Below are 26463 nucleotides of genomic sequence, written 5' to 3' on the forward strand. Positions count from 1 at the left end.
ACCAATTCCATTTACAGCGATATCGAGACACTTGATCTGAAGACTGAGAGTGCTATAAGCATCGGGCTCAATTGTGGACCAGACAGCAACAATACGAGAGAGGCGCGCGAAAAGGGGACAGGCCAAACGGGCACCACACAAACACCTCTACGACCACCATGGCCGACCGTTTCCCTTCATTAGACGACTTTGACGCCGGTTAGTCCACTGAGCATCTTTTCCACCTCACACACTAACAACAGCTCCAGGTCAAACAGAAGTCTCCGGACAACCCTCAGCCTCCGCCGACGAGCCCTCCGACTTCCTCGCCCGCGAGCGCGCCGCCCTTGGTGAAGATGCCCAACAATTTGCCGGCTCAGGCGACAACATGGCCACCGTTGCCGATGCAGAAGAGGACGATGACGATCTGCTTGGAGGCGGCGGCGGCGGATCCCAGCCAATCGCAGACATGGACATGATGGGGGACTTTGAGACCTCCTTCCCTTCCGTCGAGACTGGCAACGAAGGCGTCGCTCCCGGCGGCACCATCACCGGCTCTACCCTCCCATACCGCGCCCCTGACAGCTCCGCCTACGCTCAAGAAGAGGAGGAACCAGAAGTTGTGCGCGAGTGGCGCGAAAGGCGCAACATGGCCATCGAATCTCTTGATGAGCGCTCCGCAAGCAAGAAGGCTGAGACGGTGAAGGCCGCGCAGGAGGCGATCGACGAGTTCTACGAGAACTACAACAACCGCAAGGACAAGCAGGTGGCGCAGACGAGGAAGGAGGCGGAGGAGTTCTTGAAGAACCGTGAGGATACGACGAGTGGAGGGACGAGCTGGGAGAGGATCGCGAAGTTGGTGGATCTGAGTGGGAAGGGAGCGGGTGGAGGCGCGAGCGGGACGGCGAAGGCGAGGATGCGGGAGGTGCTGTTGGATCTGAGGAAGGATAAGGATGCGCCGGGGGCTGGGGGTGTATAAGCCTGCGTTCGCTGCGAACTACGAAGGTATAGTTGTATGTTTCAGAAGTCGTTGCTCGGGCGTCCAGAGGCGCGCATTGAAAGGCACTAGTGGGCTGTTGATCGGACTTGTGGGTATACACGCTACAATGCTATACGTCGAAGCGGTTGTATCCATCATTGGACCTCTCTGCCTCTGTATCTCAGTCGTCTTGCTGTTGCTCTTGCACGTGATGTCGCGACTTTAAGCTCTCGGGCATGTGGGGACGGCGAGGCTTGCCTCCGGGCTTAACCAGAGCTCCGGGACGGCGAAGGAGTCCAACAACAACTCCACCACTTGCTTTTGCCTACAACTTGCACTCACTTGTTGCTTCCAGCCATCTGCCGCGCTGCAATCGTGAAAGAGCTCGCAATACTGATCGCTCCTGGACAGATCCGACTGAAACCCGTTTCTTGGTATACCGAAGTCAATGACGATGGCTCCTGGGACGGACACCCGACGAACGATACGATAGCCTGTCACAATTTACGCAGGATACATTTGAGATTGCTGGGAGCGAAGGAAATACACGAGACCAGGGATGGCGACAGCGATACGGGCGCCGCAATTGCTGGCGCGTGCGAAGGCATGGGACAGCTTGGGCAATGGGGCGCTGTTCACTACAAGAATATGCAGAGCATCGATCAGCGCAGGACGAGATGGAGCAAATGCGCAGGACATACGGCGAACATCTGCGCCCTTTCAGGGGGAGGCGGGGGCGCAAAGGAGATGCTTGTCTACATCACGGCCACCGAACACACGGCCGACCGGGGTTGGTTTGACGACAGCAGGAATACAGCAGCAGCTAGCAGGCGCGAGACGAGTGCTACAGACATCTTCACCGGCGAAGCAAGAAGCTGGTGCGCTGGCAAAAGAGAATTCGGGGAAGGCCTACCGCGACGAGGTCTCGAAGCTCGAGGACCCAGCGGACGAAGACCTAGACGAAGACCACCAGAGCTTCAAGCGGAGTGAGCGCGCCGCGCAAGCCTCGCAGCTCAATCTCTCTGCGCGCCTATCGAGCGAGGGCAAGACCCAGGGTGGGCTCGGTGAGGTTTGGCGGCTGGTCAAAATCGCAAGCCCAGAGGTCAAGACGTTGAGTATAGCATTCGCCTTCCTATTGGTCGGAAGCAGTGTGACAGCTCTACTTCCGTTCTCCATCGGAAAGATCATGGATGCTGCGTCCCAGGAGACCGGAGGCATACTCGGCTTCTCGCAGAACCAGTTCTTCATCGGCCTGGGCTCGATTCTGGCAGTGGGCGCCTGCGCAAACTACGGTCGCATTTTGTTGTTGCGGATCACCGGCGAGCGCATTGTGACGAAGCTGCGGAGTTCGCTGTACCGGAAGACGTTCATTCAAAACGCCGAGTTCTTCGATGCCAACCGTGTCGGTGACCTGATCAGCCGGCTTGGGAGCGACACCATCATCGTTGGCAAGAGTATCACGGTCAACATGAGCGATGGGCTGCGCTCGCTCGTCTCAGCTACAGCCGGGCTGACCATGATGGCTTGGACATCCGTCAAGTTGACTGGTGTACTGGCCATCTTCCTTCCGCCAGTCGCCCTGGGAGCTTTCTTCTACGGCCGCGCGATTCGTAATCTGAGTCGTCGACAACAGAAGAACCTTGGAACACTGACGAAGATCGCTGAAGAACGACTGGGCAATGTGCGCACCTCGCAGTCGTTCGCTGGCGAGCTGCAGGAAGTGCACAGGTATAACAGCCAGACGCGCAAGATCTTTGGTCTTGGACGCAAAGAAGCGTTTCTTGCTTCCGCCTTCTTCTCAGCTTCTGGATTCATGGGCAACATGACCTTTCTCGCTCTCCTCTACGTCGGTGGTGGGATGGTGAGGAGTGGCGCGATCACTGTCGGCGACATGACATCCTTTCTTATGTACGCCGGCTTCGCGGGGTCCAGTCTTTTCGGTCTGAGCAGCTTCTACTCCGAGCTGATGAAAGGTGTGGGCGCGGCATCACGACTATTCGAGCTGCAAGACCGCAATCCCACAATCTCACCCACATCAGGTGATGCCATCAGAAGTGCAAGAGGCGCCATAGAGTTCAAGGACGTCTCGTTCGCCTACCCTACTCGGCCAGCGGTGAACATCTTCAAGAACCTGAACTTCCGCATCGAACAGGGCAGCAACGTGGCCATCGTCGCTCCCAGTGGAGCCGGCAAGTCGACCGTTGCGAGCTTGCTGCTGAGATTCTACATCCCGACCGAAGGCACGATTACGATTGCGGGTAAAGACATTACCAAGATCAATGCCAAGCAGCTTCGACGAAAGATTGGGTATGTTGGGCAGGAGCCGGTGTTGTTCAGCGGGACTATCGCAGAGAACATTGCGTATGGGCGACCGACGGCGACGAGGGGCGAGATCACTGCTGCGGCGAGGAGGGCGAACTGTGGGTTCATCAGTGACTTTGTAAGCTACCTCCGTCACCCTTGTTCATCTACCAGAGAACCGTGACTGACTTTATTCGCAGCCCGACGGCCTCGAAACCTTCGCCGGCGCCCGCGGCACCCAGCTCTCCGGCGGTCAAAAACAACGCATTGCCATCGCGCGCGCCCTGCTCAAAGAGCCGGACATCCTGATCTTGGACGAAGCCACTTCTGCGCTCGATGCCGAATCCGAGACGCTCGTCAACCAGGCACTATCGCGCATGTTGTCCAGCAACAACACGACGATCAGTATCGCGCATCGTCTAAGCACTATCCAGAGAAGTGACGTGATTATCGTGCTCGGGTCAGATGGAACCGTGGCGCAGACGGGGAGCTATCGAGAACTGAGTCAAGATAAGGATGGTGCGTTTGCGAAGTTGATGGAATGGCAGATGAGCGGTGGGAGTGCGGCTGCTTTGGCCGCGCCGGAAGAGCCTGTGCCGGTCCCTGATGTGACGAAGGAAGACGTGGACGAGGAGCAGAGAAGTGTTGACGATGTAGATACGGAAGCGGTGGTGAGAGATGGAGAGGGCGGCAAGAAGTAGAGTGGTGCATACCAACGTGGGCATTGCGTCTGATAAAGCGGCGTTTTGGAATGGAAGCGGACATAGCTACGGCTATTGTGATACGTATGTACTCTACTCTTCTCCGACCAAAGCCAGGTTCTTGAGGCTCTACAGCCGAGTGCAAAAGTCACCCAACATTGACGCATTCTTATTCCGCTTTTGCTACACTACTGAAGTTTGGAAGACCTCAGGACGTTTGAGTGTTGCTGCTTCCTGGAGCTCTGGCCACTTCGACGATGATCTTCCCAACCGTACGACCAGATGTGAGCCTCTCGAAAGCCTGCTTGACTTCCTCAAACGGCACGACTTGATCGAAAACCACCTCGATCTTCCTCTCAGCGATCCAATCCCGAATCTGTACGAGCTGCTCTAACTTCGGCTGGCCGAACATGACAGTAAGCCTCCTCTGGCCACCTCCCAACAAGCCAGGCAGGAGCTTCATGGCCACAAACGGCCGCATGAAGGCGTACGTGGTATTGATTGGTGTCACCGCGTACTCCGCATCTCGCACCGTATACTCGTGTGCTTTCCAATACAAGTCCGGATCGGCGAAGACGTTGTCGACCACGAGGTCGAACTCGCGGACTTTTGCCGCGTTTTTGAGATCCTGGAGGAGAGTGCCCTGAGTATAGTCGATGACTTCTGCACCCAGCGAGCGGCACAGCTCTGCATTTCGACCCGAGCAGGAGACCGTGACGCTGTGACCAAGAGCTTTTGCGATCTGGATCCCGAACGTGCCGAGCCCGCCACTGCCGCCGTTGATGAGGATGTGGCTGTTCGGTTTCACACGCGAGATGATGGACTGGTAGGCCGTAAGGCCAGCAATCGCAATCGCAGCTGCTTCGTTAGGCGTAATCTTTCCCACCTCAACGACTCGGCTGGATTCAGCAACGGCATACTCAGCAAGCATACCGCCGGCAAAAATACTCCCGGACGCACCAAACACCACGTCGCCTTCCCGGAACGCACCATCCGCAGGCGCTTGCACGACTTCGCCAGCAAAGTCGACACCGGGCGTCGCGGGCTTGGGAATGGCGAAGCGGTAGAGCACCGTCTCTGCTGGTCTGTGATCCACAGGATTGAGGGCGACGGAGAGGACACGGATGAGCATTTCGCCTAGGCGGCTGGGGATTGGGACCGGGACGCTGGGGTTGAGGATGAGGTGCGGTGTTATGCCTTTGGTGTTGCTGGAGTATTGCCATGCTTTCATTTTCGAGGGGAGGGCCATGGTCGTGCGGCGGAGCATGGAGGTCTACGGTGCCGATGGAGTTGTAGGGAGATCAAGGGCGCATGGTTGTGCTTCTGAGAAGAGCACGGTGACGGATCTTTGCCATGTCCGCCCATGAGAATGAAGCCGGCACAATGGATGGTCCGGTACCAGCTTCCTCACAACAGCACGGACTGGAGATGGCGACAATACCTCTACGGAATTCCAACATCTCTCTCCAAAGGCACCGTCAAGCATTATGCGATGGCGGAACAGAGCCTTGGCTGTCTTACATCGGGCTTTCCTGCGAAAACCCGAAGGACCGTTCAGCGCGAGCTGCGTACGATGAAAGACGTCCAGCACGCCTCCAGGATTCGGATAGGGTGGGCACTTCTTTGGCTATGCCGCTGCTCGTGTTCTGTTGGTCATTGATCAATGCATGAGAAAAGAGAGCAGAGATGTAAGAACGGCTTGGTGTTGCTTCACTTCAGCTATAGAAACTCAAGATCTGTTGAAGGTCACCTTTACAGTGGTGGCAAGATCCAGTCTCTCGAAATGCTCGCAGAAGCTTGAAAACACTTGAAAGAACGGCCGCATCATCCGCATTCTTGTTACGCGCTCCTCCCTTCTCCTGCCATTCGATCGAATTTTGGCCTCCATTCTTAAGGCGGATATTCACCTTAACCACCCAAACGATGTCTGACGGCACCAACGACTCCCCGCGGAGACCATATTCGACCGCATGAACGATCGCAAAGCCGCCGAACCCTCACTGCGTTTGAAGAATCAGGACGATCGAAGCGATATTGCCAGCGCATGATGTTGAAAGTGCTCCTCGATACTCTGCCGGCGATTCCAAGATGGGCATATGCACTACGACCCTCGTGATGTCCCCAAACTTGGGCCTCACCGCATCTCACCTCAACGGCAGAAGTCGTGAAGCGTTGCCGACGGCAGAAAAGCATACCACCTTTCCTCTAACCGCTGGTAGCCGGCTGCTAAGGACCGTCTGGGTCCACGAACAGGTTGGTGGGAAAGCCCTGATGCCAGCAGTTGTATGCTGTGCAACCATGGGGAACAGCGACATTGGCAGGGCTTTGCGGCAATAGCATGGATTTCGAATCCTGAAGCGCTGCTTCGAAAGCTATCGCAGGTCTCGTGGCAGGTGATCGAGCATAAGTATCGTAACACAGCATATTCTTTGGAGCCCGATGATGACCACGAGGGCTGCCCGGCTATGTCGCATACCGAGTGCGGTTCGCTGCTTGCTCACCGGTCAATCCAGGACCAGTAGGAGGCAGCGACGCACCACCTATAGGACCGGCGATATTGCTGGCATTCCTATGGGTGTGGCTCTCTCGTGTAGACTTGTTGTGCGGTCTCTGGAAGCAAAATCGCGGTTGGTGTTTGATGCTGTCGACCATCGTGATCTGGAGAACTGCAGCGTGGGTTGTCTTTCGTCGAGGGCGGGTCGCCGGATGGTACGTAGCGGGTACGTATCTCGAGACACGCTCTGATGCGCAGGGGTGGGAGAGGATGCTCCGTAGTGGCCTGGAGACGTACTGTCTACATAAGCAAAAAAGTGATGCCATGTGTGGTATATGTTGTGGACCTTCGTCCGGGCAAATGGTAGCCCAACGCAGTTTGTCTCTCGTGATACGACACGGATACTGGACGAGATGCATACGGAGGGGGTCCCGACTCTGATCTGATCTCGCAGATTGTGATGGTGCGAAGGCATCTGGCGGCAACTCTATTTCGACCGCAGATGTCGCTCTGGCAATGCTATGGGAGGATGGAAAGAGAAGAAATTGGTTACAAATGAGAAATAAGCAGTCACGAATATGGTGACCTCCCTCGCAGATGAGCAACTGATCTGAAAGCAAGCCCAGTATGATTGAAAGTTACCAACCTGTTTGCTTGACATCCGGCCTCTCGACAACTTACAGAAATTACAAACTGGTCACATCGAAGACTCCGAATGCACTGAGCGGCTGCTTTTGAGCTTCCGCCTCGCAGGCACATCCATCCGATTTTGAGCCTGCTCGCTATCTGGCACCCTTTCGGTCGTCAGAGTAACATTTACACCTCGGTCAATGTTCTGCTCGGCAGAGACGTTCTCGGGCAAGGACGCTATCGAGCCTGACAGCGGTCCATCCACGGTGCTAGGACGAGGCACATATCTCGAATAGATATGGCGCTCCTGGTCAGTCACCCGCCGTGTGGTGCCCGGACGCTTGGCTCCCGCGTATCGGCCTGGTGTGGGACTTCGTGAGGCGGCACTTGGTGAAGACGAATGATCGATCTTTTGCTGCACAGCATATAAAGGATCTCTGAGATCGCGCGACCCTTGTCGAGCCGAACCCTCCAGCGGCGGCGAGAAGGTTTCTGGAGACCTCGATCTTGAGAGGTGAGTTGATGGCGGAGGAGAGCGGTACTCCCATGGTCGCGAATGACTTGCTGGTCCGATGTCCTGTTCTCGACACTTCTGCAGTAGGACGTTAGCATCCTTCTGGGCGGCCCTCAGTTCATCCTTGAGTTCAGCCTTTCGCTTATCAAAATCGTGGAGGGCGTGTGGAAGGTCCAGACTTGTCAAATTCACTTCTCGTCGGGCCTCCTCCAGGTCTTCTTCATGCTCAAAATACAGGTCTCTAAGTCGCTCGTACAAAATACCGACGTTCCCTGCAGCATCGTAGTAGTTTCGCAACAGTGGAGGCATGTCGGCCGAACGTGTGTTCGATGGTGAAGATCCATCACGTAGAGGCAACCCTTCTAAAGCAGAATTCACGTCGCCCATTCCATCAAACCCCATGGGGCCGAAGACAAAGCTTCTCGCGAGACTCGGCAACGAAACAAGTACAGCCTCCAATCTGCCAGCATTGTCATGAAGTCTGAAAGCTATATGCTCAAGTTGCGGGCGGTGAGGCGCGTCGAAATCCAGCTTGTCCAAGACCTTGTCTGCGGCACTCGTTGTGGCATGGTGAGCGTCAACGATCGTCCAGAGCTTTTCTTGAAGGCCGGGTGCTGTATCCGACTCTTCCGTGGATTTCTTGTCAGATATCTCATTCTTGGCTGTGTCCTTTGCGGTAGCTTCTGCCGGACTCCTCGTTGCTCGACTTGGTTGATGTGTCAGCTCTCGCTTGAGAAGGGAAGGAGTTCTGGTGGGTAGACATCGCCGGCGTGCTATACCCAGTCTCAGTGGTGTGCCCGTAGCTTGTCCTAAAGCTTGGTAGGTCAGAGCAGAATTTCTTCTCAGTTGCTGTTGTGTTTGGGGTGTGTGTAGTTGTACTACGGCTGCTTACCAGTTATCACTCCGGGCCCAACAGTTGCTCCCCCCATCATGCCAGAGTCCTATCGATGGACTGTTTGTCTACGGACAATGGCTGGCATTTCCGTAGGGCCATCGCTCGTTGAGTGCGATACAACAACCGGCAAACAATCTTCCTGAACGCCAGCTCCGGCGGTGCCGTGTGGGTGCTGCATCTGTCGCCCAATTGTCTCGAGACAGGTCTGCTGCTGGGAAGCGAAGCGGAAAGTCAGATCGCGCCATGGGGTGGGAGGAGTTGTCGAGATGTCGAGATATCCCGCCCCCTGACCCATGCTGCATGGATCCCGCGATCTCGCTTCTTAGACACGTGCGTGCGGCCTCAGAAGAACCTTCACTTCTGTCACACTGCCTCTGCCTCAGTGATCTGAATAGATTGGTCCATTGATGCCCGAATTCCCATGCGCGCGAATGCGCTGGTATGTTTCGTAGAACAGATAAGATGGTGGTCTCTGCCTTGAGGCGTGGTGACTATCAGAGACTGCCACCCAGTCCCTGATAGCCAGTGATGGCAACTCGTCATAGACCCAAACTGCCAGCCCGAGATGCCAGAGACTCCACGCCTGGACCCTCGGACAAAGGAAAAGGACCAAGCAAGCAGGCTGGAGGTAATGCCGATCGTGAACGAGATGTTTGTGCTTCGACTGAGGCGACGATAGTATTCAAAGACAGATCAAGCAGCTTCTTCCGGCGCGGCCGAGTAAGTGAGGACACAATGCCGATCGAATACATTAACTTACGCCTGCTCGTTAGGTGATCGTGATATACTGGCACGAGAAAGCAGGCCGCGAAAACCCGAGCAACGAACAAGCGATCACTTCGGAGCCGCGCCGTGGTGATCGGATCTTCTCGAAAGATCGGTACATGATTGTCCTCGCTCCTTATGAGCGGCACTGTATCTGCGTGTAAGTGCATCCTGCGTATTTGTGGCACAGTACTGACACACCTTTAGACCGATCCAGACTTACGGCGGGCAAGGCGTTGCAAAATCTGGTGTCAACCCTCGTCACCATGCTATCGTTTACATCGGACAGTGTCCGGGCTTGACCGACGACGAAGAAGATTACAGGCATTCCATGATGCCTCAGATCAAGGTCACGCCCGATTTTGGCGCTGAGGAGCCTGCACCCAGAAATGACTCCATTCTGCATTGGTATACGCCGGGAAGCGGCCCAGGAACTGGGCCCTTTCTCCACCCAGTCTCACGCATCAACTACAGCGAGTTTTACACTGTGCACTACAACACCATGGTGAAGTCGGTAGGGGATGTTGACCAGGGCTATATCGAACGCTTCATTCGAACCAGCTGGGCTGTCTTCGGAACTTCTGCCTATAATTACACCGTCGAAGACATTCGAACAATTCGTAAACGCTGCTTAGACGCAGAAGCGGCGCTGCAAGAAATGCGAGAGCAGCTTGATACACTACGCGCAGCTACCCAAGACCAAGGCAATGTAGATGACAACAGTAACGACGACGACGACGACGATGATGATGATGACGACGACGACGATAACGACACTCCAGACGACAGCGACTGACCTAGCACACTCTTTGATAATATACGAAAGACAAACTGCGTGCGATTTGCTACAACGAACGACCGGCATGAGGTAACGGCTGGTCAACGAGGCTTTCGGAAACGTACACTCTCGCTACAGCAACGATTGAGATGAGGATATGGCTGGTATATTATTCGCGGGACGATGGACGACAATGACGATTTATGAGTATGTAGAAATGCATGATGAACGTTCCGTGCACCAATGCTCATGCTTTCCCAATCTAAGAAGTCTATGGTTCAGAACATCGACCGGCGTTCCGACTGTTTCGATGGAAACGTTCATTCGTACACATGAGGGCATTACATTCCCACATTTGAAACTCACTGCGGCGCCTCTTGTGACGCCGACGGCGCACCCAACCACACCCCGGGCTTATCCCACTCCACATTTTCCAACCACGACAAGAAATCCACATCATTGCCAGTCGGGAAGTACAAGCCCATATCATCCAGCGGCATAGTCGAAGAGTCCGAGCCCGGCAGAGCACCAACGACAGGATTCGGCGACAGGATCTGGTCCAAGACCCGCTTCAACGCCCTCCGACCCTGATTGCAAATGAAAAAGTTGCCCTCGCCGGGTCCAACGGTGGCAAGAGCGGATATGAAGACGCTCAGATCCTGAATCGTCTCGGAGCGTGGGAGGATATCAGGGGTGTAGAGGCGAGATTGTTCTTGCTTTAAGAGCTCGATGGCGAGCATGCCTGCTGCCGGAAGACCATGCATGGCCATCTGGAAGGCATTACATTAGCACGAGCATTGATCGAAGTACAACGACAAGCTCACCAAATACGTCAGATCTCCTTGGAAGTAGCTGAAGTAGTCTCGCTTCGACTGGGCGAGCAATACCAGCTGCAACAACCTCCTCGATATTGGCATGAGATCTTTGGTCTCCCTCCGTTTCCGGTTCACCAGAGCTCTGAGCAAGAGAAAGTCCGTGTGCGCAATTCCGGCGTAAATGCAGAGCATGAATATGGCATTCGTCTGCCGCATCGACTGTTCCGTCTGATTGGACTTGTGCGACATCATCAGCATGTTCTTGTTCTCGTTGAAGAAGTCTTCTGGCTGAAGCCGCATGAAGTCCGGGAAACTGTTGCTGATTTGCTCGAGTCTGAGACGTATTTGTTCGACCTGCGGCATGATGTCGTCGTCGTCACCGGAGCCAAGAGCTATCTCGAGAATGTCTTCACGGACCCGACAGTGCTGGAACCACACACGTTGCCAGGTCGTCCGGTGCAGGTTGCCGCTTGTGTTCCAGCCCCATGTGTCGAGACTAAGCAGGACAGCGGTCAGCTCAGGTCCCTCGAGGAACAACTGCTCGTCGGAAAGGTCAAGCGGCATGTCCATCTTGCAGTATCTGTAGGATAGCCGAGGCGGACGGCCCAGAAAAGAGGCGACTTGTTTGTCCCTGCCGTAGGCAGAGATGAAAATCTTCTTTCGAAGTTCTGCGAGAAAGAAGGGCGTCTCAGCGTCCACAGGATTGCCTTGATGGAAGCCCAAGGCGACAATAGCATCTATCACTTCTCCTGTTCGCTGCCAAGACACATAATCTGTGGTAAATGTCAGCTGGCCACTCTACAATTGTGAGATTCAAGGAGTGTGATGACTTACGTGCCTCGCCCTTCACGCACTCCAACAATATCAGCTCCTCATACATAAAGCAGACATAAATATCGTTCAGCACCTCCGCCTCGTAGCAGAAACATAAACAGAACTCCGATGCCTTCCGCATTCTTTCGGCGAACGTCTCACGATCAACGAACTTCTCCGGGATCGAATCGAAGATGGTATCCCAGCAGGAAAGATTGACGGCAATAATGCCAACCAGCGAAAGGATGACACCGACAACCTCCCAACGTAGGTTGCGCCCGGAAGCCGATCTTGCCCATTCTTCCGCGGACATCTTGCCGTGGACCTTCATCGGCCTCCTGGTGTTGCGCCAAACAAGCTCCGATAAGCTGCGAAGCTGTTCGGGATTTCCATCTTGTAGCAATCTCCCAAACTCGGACCACATCTCGTCTATCCAAATCCGGTAGGCAGGCTGCATAACCATGATACCGTCGCAGATGTCATACCAGCGCTGAGTGAATCGCTGATATATTGGAATGTCTCGTAGCATGCTCAGCACCTCGGCGCCTTGCTGGATCTTCTCCGCTGGGACGGGCGGCAGACTCTGCGCATCTTCCGAATCGTGCGGCTCGGTGATGACGTTCAGGCTTCCAAGGTTTTCTGTGAAGACGGCGTTGTACGAAGTTGGTCCCAGGAACCCTGTCTTGCTATCCCGAAAGGACATGTTGCTGCCTTCTACCGGGCTCGTATAAGAGGTAGAAGTCCCTTCGCCGGATATTGGAGTGCTTAGAGCGGGATGTTTTGGCGAAGGGAAGACTGAGTACTGGCTTAGTGACGGGGCTGCAGAGGGCAGCTTCTGTTGCAGCAGAGGCGTCGCGCTGCTCGGGGGACTTGCTAGCCCAACTGGCTGCTGTTGCCCTGGTCGCATATGAGACGTGCTGGCAGGCCTCGGTGTCGAGCGTGCAGTCCTCTCCTGCGGTTCTTGTGATTGACGTGGCTTTGTTAGAGGTGCTGGATGATAAACACATTGATCAGGCTTGTTGCGCCGTGTGCACCGTCCGCAAACGGGACTGGCATGGTCACAGCGCAATTTCCCACGTCGGCACTGTTGGGAAGCGTTAGCCAGCGGAAAGAGTCATTGATAGGACGTGGTTGAGGTTGACGTACCGGTTCGCAGCTGAAGAGTTTACCGTTTCTTCTATAAGAAGGAGTGACACTTCTGACGGCCTGCGAGTCAGGAGACATAGTTGCGGTGGCCATTGAGCATTGGAAGACCCGGCCAGGTCTGGCTCTTCTGTGGTATGACGTCCAGGTAGTGGATTAATCTGCTAGGGTGAGTCACCAGCTGAGAGAATGACCTGATTTCTGCAGATGCCAGGGCGCGTTGTGGTAGAGCTGCGTGAAGGCGACAAGATAGTTCAGTACTAGAACAGGCTGCCAGCTGTCGCGTTGTGAACATTCAGTAGTATTCGCCAAAGCAAAACGCGTTTGCCTGAGGTCGGCAGGATACTGGTTCGGACGGACTAATTAATGGCTCTGCAACGCCCGCACCGTTCGATAAGCAGAAGACCTGGGACTGGCGAGCAAATGGAGGCAGCGAAATAACCACGCGACGCGGTTTGATTACCTGTAAAGACACAGGCAGCAGCAGCAGTTTTCGACGGTGGCTCGGGGACTGTTGCGTTCTAATGTCGGAGTTCAGAAGGAGGAAGTAGGTGAGTCCTTGGAGAGGTGGAGGAAGCGGAGCTCAGTCGAACGAGGCGGCATTGGCGGCTGGGCGGGATCACAGTGCTGTTATCGTCCCGTCCGAATGTCTTCTCTTCTTGATCGTGGCTTGCATGGTTGCAGGATGGAGTATGCAAGAACGCAACCGAAGACGTGTTGTTCGAGAGCGATTAACATTGAACTCGTCCAGATGAGGGGAAGACCTGGATAGCCAACCGCAATGGTAGAACCAAGATACACGGTGTCCGAATGTCGGCGTTGCGGAATAGTTCGTCACGGAGTCGGCATTCTCGCAGTCGGACTGAAATTCCTACGGCGTTCGGGGTCGACGTCCTAACATCGCAAGTGCAGTCAGCACTGACTTGACACGAGCTGACTGCGCCGAGTATCACGACTCTGCATTGAGTTGAGTCACCAGCGAGAGGTATGTCTGAATGGCCCCAGCTGATTGGAATCAAAGGCTGTAAGAATGACACGACACGCGGCTGTGCCGGCAAGGCTTGAGCAAGGCTTCGCCAGTCCGACAGTCATTGGTTGCTTCCCGTTCGGAGTAAGGTATTGCTGTGTGGAGCTTCGTAGGAGGCATCTGCCTGGTGCGATATGCTGTCTTCCGCATGCATCGGACTATTGTGGGCAGGCAGTGCAGTATGAGTCGACTGCTTCTCCGAACCCCAAGGCACTCGTCGGGCTTTACTCAGACGGAGCTCAATGGGTCAGTGACTCTTTCGATAGCCTTGACGGCAACGACCTTATGTATATAAGCACCTCTTGGCCCCCCTTCAAGTGCTTATTCTCGATCATCCAAGCGCACCACAAGCAACCTTTACCGCATCAAAGTATCACTCGATCACATACAACCCCAAGCACCCATCTCTCAATCACATACCATTCACCACCATGTACCAACAAACCTCAGCCACCAGGGAGTACGAACAGCTCGGCTCAAGCGAGCAGACCGAGCAGCTGCCAGCATACACCGACGCTCTCAAGGGCGGAGCACGCGCACCACAGAGCCTCGAGGAGAAAAAGCAACACCAGCCGCAACCGGAAGAGAAGCAAGACTCGAAGAAGATGGCAACCACCAAGAAGGTCCTTAAAGCGTTCATCAACGGGCCATCCGCCGGACAATCTGTGGCTCGGCCTCACCGCTATTGGTAGTGGTTCGGCTCCAGGAGGAAGGGGGATTCGAGTACCCATGGTGCCAGGCGTGTACGAACAGGTATGCAACCCCAAGGAACTACCCTGAGCCTTTGTGTCCATGCTGATTCATTGGGAAGGCCAAAGGAATTCAGGTGTTGCTGCCGGAGGTAAAAGAGGAAGACTGTATCCAGTGGATCCAAGGTAGGCTTCGAGGTGGTTCGGGCTTGGTCGAGGAGACGAAGTTGGAAGCTGTCGCAATGCTCGCAGGTGCACCTGTTGAAACTACGCTGCTAGGAGGCAGGTGCATTCCAGGGGTTGGGAAGAGGTTGGGAAGAGGAGGGAACTGTCGAGGAAGTCGCATGGTTGTCGGTCAATAACAAAGCTTGAGCATCTTACCACAGTACCCTCTTCTCAATCATTGTATCACAAACCTAAGAAACACTCTGTACCTACGATCGCTACGTCCTTTGCAACAGTTTTCTCACACCTAAGTCACCTAAGACCGAATGTCGCAAAGACTCCGCATCACCTCGCTCGGCAGCTCCTTTGCCGCTGGACCAGGCATTGGATCCATGGAGAACGAAGCCGCAGGCCGATCGTCACAGAACTACGCCCATCAGCTGGCGCGCGCACTCAACGCAGACTTGACCGATCTCTCAGTCTCGGGCGCCACGCTTCTCAACGTGCTCAAGGAGGAGCAGTTCGCCGGTGGCTGCGTCTTTGAACCCCAGCTCCATCAGATTCCGCACGACACGAACATCGTCACGCTCACATGCGGAGGCAACGACATCGACTATATCGGAAGCCTGATAGACAAGCTCATGCTCTCTCAACTCGGCCCACGACATCAGCAGGTGCTCGCTTCGCCGAAGAAGTCTTTAACGTCATGGCAGGCGCTCGCCGAACGTCTTGAGGCGGTTTTGGATCAGATTCACGCCGTTGCACCCAAAGCACGGATATACATGGTCCAATATCCCGCCATTATCGGCAATCAGACGCGGCCGCTCTACGACCTCGCCCTGGGACCGGAGAATGTGGTCAAATGGGACCTCATGGCGCAGCGGCTCGCGCATAGCTACGTGGATGTCGAAAAATCTCGCTCAGCGTGGGTGGAAGTGGTACCAGTCGCAGGAGTGAGCAGAGAGCATGGGTTGGGGTCCGCTGAGCCTTGGGTACGAGGGTTCTCGGTGGATATGCTAGCACATGGGCCGGCACCGCTGCATCCGAACCTGGCGGGACACACGGCGGTGGCGGATATGCTGTATAGGCAGATCTCGACTGGAGCTGGCCTTTCCAAACTGTGATTTGGGGTGAGGTTGGATAAGAGAGGCAGGAAGGAGGACGGCTAGGGTTGTCGTTGGAGGCAAGCTTTTTGAGCCGAGGTTCATTCGTCGGTGACTTCCTTTCCAGGAGACCACTCTCGAGCGCTCTTCAATACATACATGTACATACACCATCATAGAACGCTTGGGATATTGCATATGAAGGCTTTTGGATACTCCCAAACATTCTGCCTTGATTCAATCGCTCTAGCCCGACCATGGCGCCTCCAGAGAACGGCAATGAGAAGATAGACTTCACAAAGCTCATCGCCCTCGACAAACTCGACAGCACCACATTCAGGAGCAAAGCATTAGCCTTTGGGCCAGCGAACGGAAACCGAACGTATGGCGGCCATGTGTATATGCAGGCTTGCTATGCTGCAGCTCAGACTGTGCCCAAAGGCATGGCGTTGCATGTAAGTGCTTCTGATCAGCAAATCCCAGCGCATTGGCAGTAGGCGATGCGTAGTTGTCCAGTGTTCCCATTGCCTGGTCATTGTCCTACCGCTACGCATCTGTTTCTTCCTTAGAGCTTCCATTTCGCTGAACCTTTCTGATCATGGTTTGTAGAACGTAACAGGCTGGTTCCTGCTTCTAGGCAAGGCCGACGAACGCTTCACTGTAAGATAGTCGGCAGTTCCAATCGATGTCTTCCTGCGTTGACATTTGCACTTAGTATCGAGTACGAAAGATCCGAGATGGAGGCTACTGCACTCGCGGTGTCGACGTCCTGCAAGAGACAGGATCCGTGGTGTCTTTCACCTGTATTTGTTCGTTCAAGCGTGAGTCAAAAGTTGAACCCCGTGAAGAAGGCCACGACATTGACGATTACGAAAGGACCAGAGAGGAAGTCAACAAAAACTCTAGATATACAGTCGACGATCGATCTGCGGAAAGAATATGCCGCTGTACTTGGAAACAAGAGACCCGACGAGCACCAGGAGATGCCTGGAGTTGATGCACCATGGTCTGTCCAACCCACCAGATAGAGTAGGGAGCATTGCTGACAGTGCTTTGAATTGCAGGTACTGGGAGTTTTCAAGAAGAAACAACAACTACACCGACCCATTCCCAGGACTCACACTACACAAGGTCGACATGGAACGTTACAACTCAAGCAAACCACCTCTGGAACGGCGAAACCTGAAATACTACTCAGTAATAGGCGGCATGCCTTCTGTCGAAGAGGATATTAATATGCACATCTGCGCTCACCTCTACGCTTCGGACAGGAACTCCTTGTTCGTCATGTAAGTCGCCAACATCCTTTCCTTCAATGCCAGAACCTAACAGCACTCAGATCAAACAATCTCGGCATCGGCAACGACTACTCGCAAATCGCCAGCCTTTCCCACACCGTCATCATGCACGCCGACGGCGCGGAGCTCTCGATGGTCGACAGAAAGACAGGGCAGCCTCTCTGGTTCGTCCAAGAAGCCTGGACTGGTGGCAGTCGGCATGGTAGAGGGCTGCATCAGAGCCGGATGTGGCGAGAGGACGGATTGCAGGTTGCTTCGACGATTCAGGACGGTATGATGAGGTTGAAGTCGGATGATGGGAAGGGCAAGGCTGGGTTCTCGCCGGAGCAGATGGCGCAGCAGCTGGAGGAGAAGTTGAAGAAGGATAGGAGACAGGGGAAGCTGTGAAGTGGTCAAGGTGAAGGTACTGGGCGCTCCTGTGTTTGATTATCGAGACTGTGTGATATACGTAGACTACGTTACCATGAGTCCAGCGAATACCGATCATCTCCGACCTTCCTGATGCTCTTCTTCCCAAAACACTGCCGACATGAGTTCGTTGGCCGTTACCGGTGATGATCCCCCGCAACAGCGTTAGGGAAACGACATCAACAACGATACGATCTTCCCTCCTCCACTTCCACGTTCTCCCCAAATTGTGCATAAAAATGTCAGAAAAGTCATTGCTCGTCGGCCCCGCCGCCCTCCTCGTCTGGGGCAGCGTCGACAAAACCCAAGTCGCCGAAGCCGCCTTAAACGCCTGGTGGACAAATGAACACCTCCCCGAACGCCTCTCCATCCCCGGCTTCCAGCGAGCGCGCCGCTACATCTGCCAAAACGATCCCCAGCAATCGACAAAGTACTTGACCTTCTACGAAGTCTCCAAGCTGGATGTCTTGACCTCTGAAGCCTACATGGACAAACTCAACAATCCGACTGCGGGGACGAAACAGCATATCCCAACACTGGCGACAATGCAGAGAGCGGCTTGTCGGCTGGTGTACTCGGAGACGAGGAGTGAACTGCGGAGTATTCGCTCTGGTGGTGGCTGCGCGTTGGCGATGAGTGTCGTCTCGCTTCCACCGGATGATCAGGCTGGTAATAAACTGCCTGCGGAACTCTCTCCAGCGTTCAAGGAAATGGAGAGTGACAGGAGTGTAATGGCATTGCATCTCTTTCGAGAGGATGTAGCTGCGACGGCACCAGGGAGTCAAAGCCAGTCGTATATCTACGGGAATCTGCAGCAAAACCAGCGAGTGGAGACGGTGAAGTGGATCGTATTGGTTGAGTTCTCCCAGCCAGGTGGTAGTCAAACAGCATTGAGGCCGATCATCGATATATTATCCAGATTGACTGACGAGCGAGTCGCGGCGTTCGACATGTACGACTTCATGTGCAGCGCGGAGTGATAAGCTCTTCTAAGCCCGACCGCTGGGTAAAGGGTGGGATAGATATACGACCTCAAACTCAACCAAATGCAACCGTAAGAGTATTAAAAGAAAACCTGATCACTCTCGAAGTCGAATCGAGGACCTTCCGGAAACCCGTCGTCTGACTGGAATCGGACGCGCTAACCACTGCGCCTAACGGTGAAAGGACATGTCAGTTCCAGCTGGTATGAGTAGGGACGGGATGAGGCTCACCAAGCGATCGGCGCGCGTTGCTTGGGTCACGACGATATTAGCTTGCTTATATTGTCTGATACATCAAGGCCCGGAGCGATGCCGAGCTGTCTTGTTTCACATGCTGTATTACATGCACGCAGCCGGGGGGTGGAGACGGAGGTGAAAGGACGGGTGCATTGAAGCGAGGTCGCATGGAGCGTGATGGGTATCGGTGCCTTCCATTAGCCAAACTACTACGTACCAAATATGTACTCAAACGCCGTGTGTGCGGGTATCTTGCGTAAATCATGATTGCTCGTCCTCCCTCGTGGCTGCTGGAAGAGCCTTCAAACAAGCCATTCTTCTCCGATTGCTCCTCCACCATCGAATTCCCGATATCTTCCAAAATCGACCATTGCAGCACCGCTTCAGCGCTTCTCCGGCTTGTCCCTCGGTCCAAGTGCATCCTTAATGACCCCAAACATTGAGTAAACCGAATCACCCAAGGTCGGCCGATGCGTCTTTGTCCGCTTCACCGGCTTCACCTCAGGGCCCGCGCTGTGCCTCCGGTCCCGCTCACGGCGCTCGTCGTGGGTCATATCATCATCATCGTACGAGTCCTCCGAATGCCGACGGCGAGGCTGGTGCGAGTCCCGGCGGCCGTGACTGTGGCGAGATTTACCCGAGTGGCGGGAGTGCGTGCTGCTGGCGCTGGGTCGCCGTGGGTCGACAGGACGCATGTATCCGTTCGGGTCGACAGGTGCCTGGCCGGGGTAGCTTGCGTTCTGGGCCACTTGAGGTCGATATGCCTGCGGCTGGAACGTGGGGGGTCCGGAACTTGGGAAGCCAGGATAGCCGGGATGCAGTTGGGGTGTCTGTGGTCCAAAGTAGCCCGGCGAACTGCCATAGTAATTTGCATTGGCGACGGGTGGAGTGGGTCCGACTGGTTGACTCATGGGAGTGCCATAGTATGCTGCATTTGGCACTGGTGGCGTTCCTTGAATTGGCTGACCTCCGAGTGCAGGAGGTGGAGGTTGACCTCGAGATGGTATGGCCATAGGAGCAGATGGTTGAGGAGTCGGCGGCTGCAGATTGCTCGGGTGCTCTGGATGGTACTTGTTCACAGAAGCGCCGGAGACTGCTCGTGGACGAGGTGGCAGTTGCTGGTCCGTTGGCGGCATATATTGAGACATGGTGCTTGAAGTTGCCGTATGTGAGAGTATAATTCCAGAGGAAGGCCGTGCTCTGACTATTGTATAGAGTAGAGGTGGCAAGGCTGAAGCCGTCCGGGTACAACGGTGCACAGCCGCTTTCCAAAGCTCTCAGGTCATATGCTCGTCGCAGGCAAAAGTGACTCAGTCGGAGGTTTTCGCGCTGGAGATCGCTCCGTGCTTTCCAGTCTTAGTCAAGACTCATGACAGCATCATCGATAGGGCGAAAGGTTCTGTGAGAGGAAAGGAAGGCAAATGGCCGAGATATGAAGTCGACAAAGTGGCCTGAGACACTTTGCATCACACCCACCACTCTCAGGCATGAGCTCTATCTGCTTGTGGTACAGCTATCGCCCCGAAAAGGCAGATCGCAAGGTGAGGTGCGGTTAAAGCAGCTGGCCCCACCTGTTAGAAGCGTGACGTGACGTACATTTGGAGTCGCAGCCAAGGAAAAAGCAGTCCGAAGGATGGCAGATGGCGTGCATTCGTGTATACCAAGACGCCGACGAGCGCCACATGGTGTAGCAATCGGGCCGTGGTCGCATCTTCACCCAGTCCAGTTCACGAATGTGTCCGCCGCGATCGATGGTTCATGCTGTGCCGTGTGTCGGCGTATGAAGATGACAAGACACCGGCAGACAGCGTTGCCTCCAGTGGACTGTCGCACAGCAGGGAGTACGCTATCTATTGGTTGAAGGATGCGCGAACGGACGGCAACCCGCGAATGGCCTGGCACTTGCAAGTCGATTGTCAGGAAGCCAGAAGAGACCCGACGATGAGAGACCCTTGAGACCTGAGTCGATGTTCGGAGGGAGCGGAAGAACGGCCGACGCCTCCGTCCGCCAAGGAGCTCAGCCTTACCATGCGCCACGATGACTAACCGGCCGAACTGCTTCCTCTGACCTCATGGCAAGAACAGCGAACGGTTGTGCCGTTTGAGAGTCTTCCAGCAGCATCGAACCCCTCGTAAGTGGTCCGCAAAACCTTTCTCAAGCGTCTTAGACCTTTCACTGGATTTTCAGCGTCTCACGACCACGGTAAGAGCAACCCTCACCTCGTGACTCAGCCCCCTCCATCAACTCCTCCAACCTTGGGCTCTTCCCCACTTTAACCGCTCGGCGTGACGAACGACACTGCCTCGAGACTGCACCGTGGCACTGCACCTCTCCCTCAGACTTTCTTAACAGCCTTCCTCTATACTTCCTTACTGGTTCCGCTTGCATATCTCTGCTTCGGAATCGCCTCACCACCACCGTCGCCTTCGGATTCACTGCCTTCCGCTAGTCATCCTTCCAGCTACATTTGACTCGGCAACGCCAGGAAGCATGTCGTACTATCCTCCACCAGGGCCACCTCCCCAGGGGTCACGTAAGTACCACGCCGCTTTGAGCGTCACGCGAGTGGCGCAGGCAAGAAGGCAACTCACTGACCATATATCAGACTCTCCGTACCCACAGGGAGGCTATCAACAACCTCAGCAACAGCCCTACGGACAACAAGCCTACGGTCAACAGCCTCCCCCGATGAATCAAGGATACTACGGACAGCCTCCACCGATGCAGCAAGGCTACAACCAGCCTCCCGGGCCTCCGCCGGGCCACTCTCCTTACCCACAAATGCAGCAAGGTTATAACCAGCAACCGGGACCTCCCCCAAGCCATTCACCTTACCCACCGATGCAACAGGGTTACAACCAACCTCCTGGTCCACCGCCAAGCCACTCACCCTACCCCCCGATGCAGCAGGGCTATGGTGCTCCCCCTGGACCCCCGCCGGGACAGCAGGCCTACGGCGCACCAGGCTACGGCGCGGGTCCACCCGCGGGTCCACCGGCTCAACCTTCGATCGGCTACGTTCCAGGCCAACAGGCGAACATGGACATGTCGCGCGCTGCTGATGATCTCCGAAGCGCAATGAAGGGCTTTGGCACCAACGAGCAGGCTCTGATCAAAGTTCTAGCAGGTCTGGATCCTCTCCAAGTCAACAGTGTAAAGGCCGCCTTTCAATCACGGCATCATCGCGATCTGATGAAGGACGTCCATGGCGAGACTTCAGGTTACTTCAGAGAAGGTCTCGAGGCCATCATTAGAGGACCTCTCGATCAAGACTGCCATGTCCTGCATGAGTCTATCAAAGGTGCAGGAACCAAGGAGAGCGCGATGAACGATGCTCTGCTTAGCCGTTCGAACGCGGATGTGAACGCGATCAAGGCCCGCTACCAACAGATGTACCGCCGATCGCTCGAGTCCGATGTCAGGGGCGACCTCTCCATGAAGACCGAACGTCTCTTCGATATGGTCATGGCCGCACGTCGCGCTGAGGAAAGCACGCCAGTCATGCCACAGCAAGTCGACGCAGACGTGCAAGAACTCTACCGCGCCACCGAGGGCAAGACTGGCACAGACCAGATCGCAGTCTGCCAAATCATGGCACATCGCTCCAACGGCCAGCTTCGCGCCATCTCACAGGCCTACAAGCACAAGTACCACCGCGGACTCGACGATGTCATCCGAAGGGAGTTCAGCGGCCACATGGAGCAAGCTCTCATCTACATGCTCCGTAAAGCCGAAGACCCAGCCAAGCACGACGCCGACTTACTCGAGGACAGCATGCGTGGCGCCGGAACCAAGGACCAAGCGCTCGTACGCAGGATCGTGATGATCCACTGGTCCCGCGACCGCAAGGAGCAGTGCAAGGCGGCGTACCAGCACTTCCACAAGCGGGATTTGAGGTCTAGGATCCAAGGCGAGACGAGTGGGGACTACGAGAAGTTGATGGTGGCATGTATAAGCTGAGCACGTCTGGTGCGGGGTGCTGGCTGACTTTTGGTTCTGGCGTTCTAGTTGTTCGATTGAAGCGTTCACGAGATAGGATACCCGCGAGGGAGGACGGTTGGAAGGGAGTGGTAGGTTTGAGATGGGTGCTCGTAGGCGGTCAGCAAGGACGGAAACCTATTATGCAGTCACGAATACGATCACGAAAATTTGACATTTTCTTCCTTCACTCCCAACATTTTACAGCAATCCATGTGCAGGCCGTGCTGGGGTGGGACAAGGCTTATCATACTCGACTTCCGTGCCGATGCTGCGCCAGTGTTGAGACGGCATCGTCCCGCGGACGTCTTCTCTGCTTTCTAAGCACACACTCCCATACCTAAGCGTTTTCCGGTTCTTTTGACTGCCGTGTCACACCCAAGATGGCATCACCCATCCCCGATAAAGCGCGCGCGGCATCAGACTTTGAACCGTGGAAATGGCGCGCTTTCCCATCCGCACACAAGCCGCAACCGTGGTCGCGGCAATCGTCGCCATTCTCTTATTCTTCCTAAGTACCTCTGATGATACAATGGCTGCCCCACTCCTGCACATGCAGAAAAGTCTCGTCCCACGCGTCTCTCAACTGGTCGCGCGGGTTCAAAAGCCATTGACTGCCTCCTCGTCGAGTGCGCGATATCCATTGCATAATTCTCCTCAGACTTCTTCGCACGGCAAGAGCTTCAGCAGCACAGCAGCAGGCAAGATGTCGTTCGACAAGATGAACTTCAAGGAAGCGGTGCAGAACCGTCGCTCCATCTACCAGCTCACCAAGAAGAGCCCGATCAGCGACGACCGCATCAAGGAGATCCTCTCGACGGCCGTCAACGACGTGCCGTCGTCTTTCAACTCGCAGTCTACTCGCTTGGTTGTTCTGCTGAAGGAGGAGCATACTAAGTTCTGGCAAATCGTCATGGATATTCTGAAGGGCATTGTTCCGGAGGATAGCTGGGAGCACACGGGCAACCGATTGAATGGCTTCATGAACGCATACGGCACGGTAAGATCCATCCTCACCCCAACATGCGCGATGCTCCGCTAACGACACGCCAACCTCCAGGTCCTCTTCTACGAAGACCCAGCCGCGATCCACGCCCTGCAGAAACAGTATCCCCAATACTCAGACAAATTCCCGTCCGTCGCTCCCCCCTCCCACATCTTGCACCCCCACTAACCCTTCACAGCCAATGGAGCGAACACACCTCCGCCATGCACCAGTACGCCCTCTGGACGGCCTTCGAAACCGAAGGCCTCGGCTGCAACCTGCAGCACTACAACCCCCTGCCGGACGAAAAGGTCGCCGCGACCTGGGAGATCCCGCTGGAGTGGAGTCTGAAGGCGCAGTTGGTGTTTGGGCAGCCGCAGGAGGGGGCGCGGGAGAACTTGGGGAAGAAGAATCAGAAGCCGTTGGAGGAGAGGTTGAAGGTTTATGGGGCGTAGGGGGAAAGATGGTGTGGTGGGGTGGGAATGGGAAGATGGGATACACTGGGTGGGATTGACGATAGAGAAATGCAGAAATGAGTCAAGACGAAGGACAAGCATCCTACGATTCGGCTGGATATTTACATTGCTTCACAATACCCTCTCAAGCAAGTCTAGGCAGCCTTGACCTCACCCTCGCCGCGCGAGGCTCGGGCGTAAGAGCGAGTCCTTCAGGCACACTCTCCTGCTCATCTTCAAGATCGCTCTCATCCAGATGCTCCGCGGCATTCGTCAACTCCGCCTCAGCCTCCGTCGCTGCATCAAACAGTTGACCGCCATTGGCCTGCGCCCCACTCGCACCCAAACCTGCAGCGGCGCGCTCTCGAGATCTTGAAGCCGCGGCGGCAAAAGTGGAAGCGCTCTCGCCTACTCTCATGGGGGCGCCGCTGCTTGCTGTGTATTCGCCTTCTGAATACTGCGGGGGTTGAGAGCCGTTGAACGGGGAGGGGGCGTTCGGCCTTTCGTTCTTCCATCCTAGAGCACCGGCTTTCGTTTCTATGGGCTGCGCATACCATTCCAGTGCTTCTAGAACGTGTGGGAAGACGAGTTGATCCACGTCTGATGCCCAGAGCAGATCAAGATGCTTTCAATAGTCAGTCGATGTCTCAGGAGGCTAGCATGTGGCGGAGGGATTGATTGTGTTCTTTAGACTCACCTCGTACTTCCTGATCTCCCTCGCAGTGGTATGTTTAGGCAGTTCTTTCAGCATGAGGTTGATATCCACCAGCGAGTCACTGCCGCCGTAGATGAGTACAATCGGCGTGCGGATGTTGCGAGTTGGAAATTTGGCCACTTTGTAGTACTTGCTGCCTTGACTGAGAGACAGAGGCGTGGAGACTTCGTCGTCAAACATCTGGAAGGTACCGTTGGCGATGATCTGGAACCAGTGAACAACACTCTTCGTGCTCGTGAACGAGTACAGATGTGGGTAGGCGGCGAGCTTCTGGTGAGGGGTGATGTTCCGCATTCGCCAGTTGAAGAGGAAGGACAGGCTTTTGTCTATGAACCAGGCGAAGATGGCGGGATAGAGGAGGGCGCTCCACATGGTTGTGCTGCCGAGGATGGCACGCCGGCCGAAGAGGAGAAACAGGATTTCTGGGTTCGTCTTGACGAGAGATGAGACGACGCCGGAAGCAAGGCCGGGTGGTGCCATGGCTGGTGCCAGCGCGACAAAGACGTCGACCTTACTGTTCAATGTCGGGTGGATCGAGAGGGTGGCGAATGCTTGCGCGGTTCCTTGGGAGAAACCAATGTAGCTCAGGCTCGGCTGACCAGTCGTAGACAGGACATAATCGATGCTATCTACACGAACAAGGGCAAACGGTTAGCGGTGTCTCGCACAGTCAAACTTTGCTCATGGGTTTGGTACCGGGTATGTCATGAAAAGCGAACTGATCCATCGAAAAGTCCCAAAAATTGTTCTGTGAGGGCGAGTGGTGTGTACACTTCTTGCTATACTTGTTGCCACGATTGTTCCCAAGCCAGACATCGTAGCCTTGCTCCACCAGGAGGAAGGGCAGACAGCGTTCGCGATCGGTCAAACAGACCCAGACCTCGCTGTTCATCATAAGGCCATGGTGGAGGTAGACTGGCTTCTTCTGGATCGAGTTGGCGCCGGCATTGACACGCATGTCCTCCTCACCTCTGCGCCAGGCCAGACGGTGAAGACCGAGCAGGTAGCCATCCTTTGTCTGCACGACGTGCTCCTCGGCGGTGTACCCGTACAGCTCAACAAGCTCTGTAAAGTCGCTGGCCTGCGCTATGGGCGAGGAAACGCCCTTGTTCTTTTGTCTTGCTCGTCTCGAGTATGGGGAGGAGAGCGAGTTGAAGGCATTGCGGCTGGCGCGGTAGAGGAAGCGGATGATTGGGGTCGGCAGGAGCAGCGTTATCGTCCGGATGAAGGTCTCGAGGATGAGCAGGACGAAGGAGAGGAGGAGGGCGAGGTATTCGTAGGGGTGCAGTCGCCCGAGGAATGGGATCTGGAGCGCCATTGTCGGGTGGGGAGTGTGTTATTGACCATTTTCTGAGGACATCCTTGACATTGCAATGTTCTCACCGAGTTCGGAGCGGTGTGAAGTGGGAGTGGAGACGGATATGTGTAGAGCACATCGTCATTGTCATGTGAAAGTGAGCTAGCGAGGTCCGTTTTGGGACTTTCTACTACTCCATACAGATCCATCTTGTCTTCCACCACCACCACCTCTACTGCCAAACCATTGTTGAACCTCACCATCGACACATCGTACATCGTTCGAGCAATCTAGTGACACCAGCTGCTCACAGCG

At 55.1% G+C, this 26463-nt stretch overlaps 14 protein-coding genes and 1 non-coding gene across 15 annotated transcripts; 9 read left to right on the forward strand and 6 right to left on the reverse strand.

The window, feature by feature from the left end:
* Window positions 1–158: 158 nt before the first annotated feature.
* clc1 (Clathrin light chain) lies at window positions 159–958 on the forward strand (the record flags this gene model as incomplete). Its single annotated transcript, XM_064802098.1, has 2 exons — window positions 159–198; window positions 249–958. The coding sequence occupies 2 exons, from the start codon at window positions 159–161 to the stop codon at window positions 956–958; spliced, it is 750 nt and encodes a 249-aa protein (XP_064659459.1).
* Window positions 959–1517: 559 nt separating this feature from the next.
* On the forward strand, window positions 1518–3960 carry MDL1 (ATP-binding cassette permease mdl1; the record flags this gene model as incomplete). Its single annotated transcript, XM_064802099.1, has 2 exons — window positions 1518–3398; window positions 3460–3960. The coding sequence occupies 2 exons, from the start codon at window positions 1518–1520 to the stop codon at window positions 3958–3960; spliced, it is 2382 nt and encodes a 793-aa protein (XP_064659460.1).
* A 208-nt stretch (window positions 3961–4168) lies between these two features.
* LTR77_004849 (uncharacterized protein) lies at window positions 4169–5209 on the reverse strand (the record flags this gene model as incomplete). Its single annotated transcript, XM_064802100.1, has 1 exon — window positions 4169–5209. One exon carries the CDS (start codon window positions 5207–5209, stop codon window positions 4169–4171), a length of 1041 nt encoding a protein of 346 aa, XP_064659461.1.
* A 1942-nt stretch (window positions 5210–7151) lies between these two features.
* Window positions 7152–8527, reverse strand: LTR77_004850 (uncharacterized protein; the record flags this gene model as incomplete). Its single annotated transcript, XM_064802101.1, has 2 exons — window positions 7152–8407; window positions 8491–8527. The coding sequence occupies 2 exons, from the start codon at window positions 8525–8527 to the stop codon at window positions 7152–7154; spliced, it is 1293 nt and encodes a 430-aa protein (XP_064659462.1).
* A 494-nt stretch (window positions 8528–9021) lies between these two features.
* LTR77_004851 (uncharacterized protein) lies at window positions 9022–10054 on the forward strand (the record flags this gene model as incomplete). The annotated part of the gene is made up of 3 exons (XM_064802102.1): window positions 9022–9213; window positions 9267–9418; window positions 9466–10054. 3 exons carry the CDS (start codon window positions 9022–9024, stop codon window positions 10052–10054), a joined length of 933 nt encoding a protein of 310 aa, XP_064659463.1.
* Window positions 10055–10398: 344 nt separating this feature from the next.
* Window positions 10399–12367, reverse strand: LTR77_004852 (uncharacterized protein; the record flags this gene model as incomplete). Its single annotated transcript, XM_064802103.1, has 3 exons — window positions 10399–10806; window positions 10861–11624; window positions 11686–12367. The coding sequence occupies 3 exons, from the start codon at window positions 12365–12367 to the stop codon at window positions 10399–10401; spliced, it is 1854 nt and encodes a 617-aa protein (XP_064659464.1).
* A 1898-nt stretch (window positions 12368–14265) lies between these two features.
* On the forward strand, window positions 14266–14526 carry LTR77_004853 (uncharacterized protein; the record flags this gene model as incomplete). The annotated part of the gene is made up of 1 exon (XM_064802104.1): window positions 14266–14526. The coding sequence occupies one exon, from the start codon at window positions 14266–14268 to the stop codon at window positions 14524–14526; it is 261 nt and encodes an 86-aa protein (XP_064659465.1).
* Window positions 14527–15014: 488 nt separating this feature from the next.
* Window positions 15015–15812, forward strand: LTR77_004854 (uncharacterized protein; the record flags this gene model as incomplete). Its single annotated transcript, XM_064802105.1, has 1 exon — window positions 15015–15812. The coding sequence occupies one exon, from the start codon at window positions 15015–15017 to the stop codon at window positions 15810–15812; it is 798 nt and encodes a 265-aa protein (XP_064659466.1).
* Window positions 15813–16048: 236 nt separating this feature from the next.
* LTR77_004855 (uncharacterized protein) lies at window positions 16049–17476 on the forward strand (the record flags this gene model as incomplete). The annotated part of the gene is made up of 6 exons (XM_064802106.1): window positions 16049–16246; window positions 16401–16451; window positions 16507–16612; window positions 16668–16797; window positions 16856–17080; window positions 17131–17476. The coding sequence occupies 6 exons, from the start codon at window positions 16049–16051 to the stop codon at window positions 17474–17476; spliced, it is 1056 nt and encodes a 351-aa protein (XP_064659467.1).
* Window positions 17477–17736: 260 nt separating this feature from the next.
* LTR77_004856 (uncharacterized protein) lies at window positions 17737–18477 on the forward strand (the record flags this gene model as incomplete). The annotated part of the gene is made up of 1 exon (XM_064802107.1): window positions 17737–18477. One exon carries the CDS (start codon window positions 17737–17739, stop codon window positions 18475–18477), a length of 741 nt encoding a protein of 246 aa, XP_064659468.1.
* A 98-nt stretch (window positions 18478–18575) lies between these two features.
* LTR77_004857 lies at window positions 18576–18661 on the reverse strand. The gene has a single exon. It is a non-coding gene; the product is annotated as a tRNA-Trp (tRNA).
* Window positions 18662–19100: 439 nt separating this feature from the next.
* On the reverse strand, window positions 19101–19865 carry LTR77_004858 (uncharacterized protein; the record flags this gene model as incomplete). Its single annotated transcript, XM_064802108.1, has 1 exon — window positions 19101–19865. The coding sequence occupies one exon, from the start codon at window positions 19863–19865 to the stop codon at window positions 19101–19103; it is 765 nt and encodes a 254-aa protein (XP_064659469.1).
* Window positions 19866–21208: 1343 nt separating this feature from the next.
* LTR77_004859 (uncharacterized protein) lies at window positions 21209–22678 on the forward strand (the record flags this gene model as incomplete). Its single annotated transcript, XM_064802109.1, has 2 exons — window positions 21209–21251; window positions 21324–22678. The coding sequence occupies 2 exons, from the start codon at window positions 21209–21211 to the stop codon at window positions 22676–22678; spliced, it is 1398 nt and encodes a 465-aa protein (XP_064659470.1).
* A 724-nt stretch (window positions 22679–23402) lies between these two features.
* On the forward strand, window positions 23403–24136 carry HBN1_1 (putative nitroreductase; the record flags this gene model as incomplete). The annotated part of the gene is made up of 3 exons (XM_064802110.1): window positions 23403–23696; window positions 23757–23830; window positions 23881–24136. 3 exons carry the CDS (start codon window positions 23403–23405, stop codon window positions 24134–24136), a joined length of 624 nt encoding a protein of 207 aa, XP_064659471.1.
* Window positions 24137–24281: 145 nt separating this feature from the next.
* Window positions 24282–26169, reverse strand: TGL1 (cholesterol esterase; the record flags this gene model as incomplete). Its single annotated transcript, XM_064802111.1, has 3 exons — window positions 24282–24761; window positions 24834–25480; window positions 25548–26169. The coding sequence occupies 3 exons, from the start codon at window positions 26167–26169 to the stop codon at window positions 24282–24284; spliced, it is 1749 nt and encodes a 582-aa protein (XP_064659472.1).
* Between the last annotated feature and the right edge of the window lie 294 nt (window positions 26170–26463).

This window comes from Saxophila tyrrhenica (assembly GCF_035928015.1).
Source record: "Saxophila tyrrhenica strain CCFEE 5935 chromosome Unknown scaffold_7, whole genome shotgun sequence".
NCBI classification, from domain to species: domain Eukaryota; kingdom Fungi; phylum Ascomycota; class Dothideomycetes; order Mycosphaerellales; family Extremaceae; genus Saxophila; species Saxophila tyrrhenica.